Source organism: Myotis davidii, unplaced genomic scaffold (assembly GCF_000327345.1).
Source record: "Myotis davidii unplaced genomic scaffold, ASM32734v1 scaffold620, whole genome shotgun sequence".
Classification (NCBI taxonomy): Eukaryota; Metazoa; Chordata; class Mammalia; order Chiroptera; family Vespertilionidae; genus Myotis; species Myotis davidii.
The window spans coordinates 226500-232751 of NW_006292090.1; the positions used below are offsets into that span (position 1 = coordinate 226500).

At 51.1% G+C, this 6252-nt stretch overlaps 1 protein-coding gene across 1 annotated transcript in view; it reads left to right on the top strand.

Moving 5' to 3' along the window:
* The first annotated feature begins 4113 nt into the window (after positions 1 to 4113).
* Positions 4114 to 6252, top strand: part of NLRP12 (NLR family, pyrin domain containing 12) — a 43524-nt gene continuing 41385 nt past the window's right edge. The window contains exons 1-2 of the mRNA XM_006765377.2: positions 4114 to 4176; positions 5324 to 5411. Of these exons, the coding sequence (XP_006765440.1) occupies positions 4114 to 4176; positions 5324 to 5411 (151 nt within the window). The remainder of the gene's footprint in view (positions 4177 to 5323; positions 5412 to 6252) is intronic.

The window sequence follows — 6252 nt, forward strand, 5'->3', positions numbered from 1 at the left end:
ACATCCGCGTTTCTCTCTGTCTTCCCCTCTCTTTAACATGCTCCCTAAAAACAATGGTGTGGACGGACGGAAGGGGCCACACGCTAACCCGACAAGCTCAGGGGAGGCCGGCGTGGCGGCCTTGCAAACTCAGAGACCTAAAGTCACCACAAAGGATGGTCTGAAATTAAACTTCCCTTTTTCTGGACCCCTTGGGGCACAACCTAATGTGCTGGGCGCCCGGACTGAGACCACAAATTCCTTCATTATCATGTTAATTGTTCCTGCACCCACCTAAGTATGTGCCCATTATTTTATCCAATCCCAGGGCCCCCCCCACCACCACCACCGGCTTTGCTTTCTCCCGCCTCTCTAGTCTATCACCAACGGATTTCATGTACCCCGCCTGCGTCCCTTTCGTGTGACTGCAGTGTATAAATACAGATGTAACCGCCGATCTCCGGAGCATTATCTCAATGCGTTGAGCTTCTACTTCCCGGCATATGTTTGGCTCAAATAAACTCACAAAAATTCTTTACAGATTTCAATGGTTTTTTTTTACGTTAACAATGGAAAAATATCCTCGGGTGCGGATGAACAACTAATAATAATACTAAAATAACTGTTCATGCGCCCCTTCAGCGAGCACTGGGGAGAGACGCTGACCGAGAGCCACAGCGCGGTCACGGGACCTGCCCCATGGCCTAGCACGCTGTGTAACAGAGGTTTTGAGGGGAGCGTCCCCCTGGGGTACAGATGAGCTGCTTCTCGCTCCTGACACCACGTGTGTGTGTGTGGGGGGGGGGGGTTGTCTCTCTGTTTCACACCAACACCCAGTTCTCCGCCTCTGGTCCGTTCTGTATCCGGGTCGGCTAACGACCTGGAGTCAGCGTCAGGTCAGGCCCGGCAGGTGAAGTGAGGGCTCAGTGCCACCAGACCCGCCCCCCTCCACCCCCCGACTTCAGACGCCAATCGCAAGTCCCAGGCCTCCCCTGCTGACTGGGGGTTCCCGTGACCCCTCCCAGGTTTGACAGTTTGCTAGAATAAGGGCTCCTAGAACCCTGGAAGGCACCTTACCACACAGATCTCTCCATACTCTGGGTTCTTTGGGAAGTTTCATTCATTCATCAGCAAATACTGGGTGGGGGCAGAAGTGGGTTGAGAGGCCTGGCCCTGTTGCTCAGTGGTTAGAGCGTCGGCTCGGCTCCCACACCGAAGGGTCGCAGGGTCGATTCCTGGTCAAGGGCATGGACCTGGGTGGCAGATTCTACCCCCAGCCCCAGTTGGGGCATGTGAGGGAGGCAACCAATCGATGTGTCTTTCTCACGTAGATGTTTCTCTCTTTCTTCCTCCCTGCCTTCCACTCTCTCTAAAAGTATCCGCCCATGAGGATTACCCAGAACAACAAGAGTAGGTTTACAGTTGTTTGTATGGAGAACAATACTGTAATTAATAGGTAATAAAACAAGAATAAACTCTTGTGCACGCCTGTAAACCTGCATTGCAATGTTTTAAATGTTTTTATTCGTTTTAGAGAGGGGAGAAGGGAGAGGGAGAGGGTCATTGATTGACTGCCTCCTGCATGCCCCTACTGGGGATCCTGCCCACAACCCAGGAATCGAACCAGCAACCTCTTGTTTGCACAGGAGGAGGCTCAACCCACTGACCCACACCAGCCAGGCCTGCAAACCTACTTCCCCCCTCCCCCCTCCGCCCTAGTACAGTGGTTGGCAAACTTGCGGCTCAGCAAACCGCAGCTCCTGAGCCACATGCGGCTCTTTGGCCCCTTGAATGTGGCTCTTCCACAAAATACCACGTGCGGGCGCGCACGTACAGTGCGATTGAAACTTCGTGGCCCATGCGCAGAAGTCGGTATTTTGTGGAAGACCCACACTCAGGGGGCCAAAGAGCCGCATGTGGCTCGGGAGCCACGGTTTGCCGACCACTGGTCTAGTATTTACCAGGGCCTCCTAAGTGAGAACAAAGCAGGCTGAGAAGTGAAGATTTTATCTCGCTTGTTAGTGGCAAAGGGTTCAAGATGTAGTAACTTCCTCTGGTTGCCTCCCAGATGCCCCAACTGGGGGTGCAACCCACAATCTGGCTCTGTGCCCTGACGTGTGCACAGGACAACGCTCCAACCCAGCCACCCGGCCAGGGCTGGCATGTGTGTGTGTGAATAAGACATACAGTGGCCCGGACAGTGTGGCTCAGTGGTTGAGCATTGACCTGTGAACCAGGAGATCACGGTTAGATTCCTGGTCCGGGTATGTGCTTGGGTTCCGGGCTCAAGCCCCAGAAGGGGGTGTGCAGGAGGCAGCCAATCAGTGATTCTCTCTCCTCATTGATGTTTCTCTCTCTCTCCCTCTCCCTTCCTCTCTGAAATCAATACAAATATATTGTTTAAAAAATAAAAGAACTAGACATACGGTGTGTTATCTGCTCCTTCCTGCTCTTTAGGTCTTTTCTGCATGATGTCATCACTGCATTTACTGGAAGGGAATCTGTGGGGGACTGAAAGATCAAGTCCCCTGCACAGCCAGCTGTGAACAGAGGTGGAGAATGAATGCAGAGCCTGGGGAAGGTGGGACAGGGCTGCTGTCCGCCTGTGTTCGTTTACTTGAGCTGCCATAGCAAATCCTCACAATCTTAGGGCTTAAAATGACCAAAAAAAAAAAAAAATACATTCTCTCACAGTGCGGAAGGCCAGAAGTCTGACATCAAAGTGTCAGCCAGGCCCGGGCGGCGTGGCTCAGTGGTTGAGCTGCGACCTATGAACCAGGAGGTCATGGCTCGATTCCCGGTCAGGGCACATGCCTGGGTTGGGGCCTGCGGGAGGCAGCCAATCAATGATTCTCTCTCGTCATTGATGTTTCCCTTTCTCTCTCTCTCCCTCTCCCTTCCTCTCTGAAATCAGTAAAAATAAATATTTTAAGCCCAGCTGGCATAGCTCAGTAGTTGAGCGTCGACCTATGAATCAGAAGGTCACGGTTCAATTCCCGGTCAGGGCACATGCCTGGGTTGTGGGCTCGATGCCCAGTGTGGGGTGTGCAGGAGGCAGCCGATTCATGATTTTCTCTCGATTCATGATTTTCTCTCCCTTCCTTTCTCTGAAATCAATACAAACATTTCATATATATATATATATAAACATACACAAAAAAATCGCAAAGCGTTAGCGGGGACACACTCCCTTTGCAAACTCTAGCGGAGAGCAACTTGCTGCTTCTTCCGCCTTCATGGGCCTGTATTGCACAATGTACACCGGCACGAGATAACAGCTTGCAGAAGGCCCAGCGTTGGCAATCCACGGTGGATGTGGGGCCTCCACAGCCTCCAGGAGTCATGCACCTGGTTTGCTCTGTCACCTTCAACAGGGTCCCCATGTTGCCATGGCAGCTGCAGGACGAGGAGGGGTTGGGGCTGGGATCCTTCTCGCCTCTGTCCTGTGTGATCCTGAAATTGTCCACATTCCATGCACATCCCATTGTCCAGAACTTAGTTACATGGCCACATATATGTAAGGGAGACTGGGACATAGAGTCTTCAGTTGGGGGAATATATGCCCAGATAAATTTTTTTTAAAATTCTTTACATTTATTGATTGGTTTTAGAGAAAGGGAGGAAAAGAGAGAAAGAGAGAGATTCGTTGTTCCACTTATTTATGCATTCGAGGTCCCCAGGGATTGAACCTGCAACCTCGGCCTACTGGGACAAGGCTCTAACCAGCTGAGCTGTTGGAGGCCAAAGGAGGGAGGGGACACCTGTAATTACCGTATTTTTCCGTGTATAAGACACCCCTATGTATAAGACGCCCCCACTTTTCCAACCCCAAAATGAAGAAATCAATATCTTAAACATTTTTCTGGTTTTCCTCTTAAGGCCTTCCTTTTCGGCATCTTCACTTGTTCTTCCTGTTTTCTCCGCTATCTGATCATACACGCAGTGGGAGGAGGCCCACAGGGTCTCTCCGAAGCTCTGTTTCCCTGCTCTTCTGCAGAGCTGATGGCATCCAGGTTGAATTTTGCAGAGTAAGACAGTCGCTTATCGGCATTTATCTTTTTTATTTTTTGACCTTTATGGGCTCAGAGTGCTCCGGTCCCTGTTGCATCTGCACCCTCTCCACCCCCACCTCCAATGAGGGCGTCAGCTGATGTCAGAAACGATAAGGCCGTGATTGGAGGAAGCCTGTTTGACCAGGTATGGGCAGCTATGCCTCCTCGGCTCCCTCCTCCATATACAAGATGCTCCTCGATGTTCAGTCTACTGATTTTAGAAAAAAATAGCATCTTATACACAGAAAAATATGGTATGTCAACAGTAAAAAAAAAAATTTATTAAAGAAGGAAAAATAATAATGAAATAAAACTTAACATTTTAAATTGAGCTGCCCTAGGGCACATGCCCAGGTTGCAGCTCCATCCCCAGTAGGGGCTGTGCAGGAGGCAGCTGATCCATGATTATCTCTCATCATTGACGTTTCTCTCTCTATCTCCCTTCATCTCTGAAATCAGTGAAAATATCCAGTGTGGCTCAGTGGTTGAGCGTCCACCTATGAACCAGGAGGCTTAATTCCTGGTCAGGGCATATGCCCACCTTGTGGGCTTGAACCCCAGTGAGGGCCTTGCAGGAGGCAGCCGATCAATTATTCTTCCTCATCATTGATGTTTCTATCTCCCTCTCCCTCTCCCTTCACCTCTGACGTTGAGTGTTGACCTATGAACCAGGAGGTCATGGTTCAATTCCCAGTCTAAGCGCATGCCTGGGTTGCGGGCTCCATCCCCAGTAGGGGACCTGCTGGAGGCAGCCAATCCATGATTGTCATCATTGATGTTTCTCTCTCTCTCTCCCACTTCTCCCTTTCTCTCTGAAATCAATAAAGAAATATATTTTTTTTTAAATGTAATTTGAAAGAAAGGAAGAAAGAGAAGAAATGAAAAGGGAAAGAAAAGAAGAGAAAAGAAAAAGAAAAATGTGTATCAGCAAAAGTGAAGGTGCCCTTGCTGGACTGTGGGGTGGGGGGCGTATCCCTGAGCTCCCAGAGGCGCTGCACAGCCAGGGTGGGGCTGGGCTGCGGTCGCACGTGACCCCGGGAACATCCTCTCCAATCTCTCCCCCTGGCTCCCTGCCAGGGCCTTCAGGGATGTGTTCCCCCTCCTTCCACTCCATCCCCCTCGCTTCTGAGGCCCGGAAGCAATGCCTGTCATTCGCAGCCAGGACCGCACTGGGTAGGAGATGGTATTCCCCACACACACACCCCGCTGGGGGAGCCTCGGAATTCCCCCTCTCGCTGCCCAGAGGAGGGTTTGGGCCCTGATGAGGCACCTGCCTGCTCCCCACCGTGCAGATCGCCTTAGCAGGTGGCGACTTTGTCGTGGTCCTTAAGCAAAACAGGCCGAAGTCTCTGGCTGAGGAGCTGCAGGCTGCCTTGGGGGGTAGGGTGGGGTGGGGGGAGGGAGGAAGGAAATCTGTGGGTTTGTGAAGCTCCTCTTGCTCAAGGTGCTTATCAGATTGGAGAGAAACCAAGTCAACATCTGCAGGGGACAGAGAAGCAGCCATGATGCCTGCAGACAAGGCAACACTGTGTGCGTCTTAAAAAAACCCCATCGCCGAAACCGGTCTGGCTCAGTGGATAGAGCGTCGGCCTGCGGACTGAAAGGTTCCAGGTTCGATTCCGGTCGGGGGCACGTACCTTGGTTGCGGGCACATCCCCAGTGGCGGGTGTGCAGGAGGCAGCTGATCGATGTTTCTCTCTCATTGAGTTTCTAGCTCTCTATCCCTCTCCCTTCCTCTCTGTAAAAAAATCAATCATAAAATATATTTAAAAATAAAAAAAAACAACCCCCAAAACTAGGTTCAAAACTAGGTTCATGGCTGTGTGGTAAGTGGTTAGCACTGTGGCCACACACCCAAGGGTCATGGGTTTCATTCCCCATGAGGCTCACGCCCTGCCCCAGGTCAGGTAGGGGTGTGTCTCTCTCTCTCACATCCATGTTTCTCTCTCTCTCTACCCCTCCCTCCCTTCCACTCTCTAAAATAAATAAATAAATAAAGCAATGAAAAAAAGAGGATTAACAAAAAATATATATAGCCCTGGCCGGTTTGGCTCAGTGGATGGAGCATTGGCCTGCTGGACTGAAGGGTCCCGGGTTCGATTCTCATCAAGGGCACGTGCCTGGATTGCGGGCTCGATCCCCAGTGGGGGGCGTGCAGGAGGCAGCCGATCAGTGATTCTCTCTCATCATTGATGTTTCTATCTCTCTCTCCCTCTCCCTT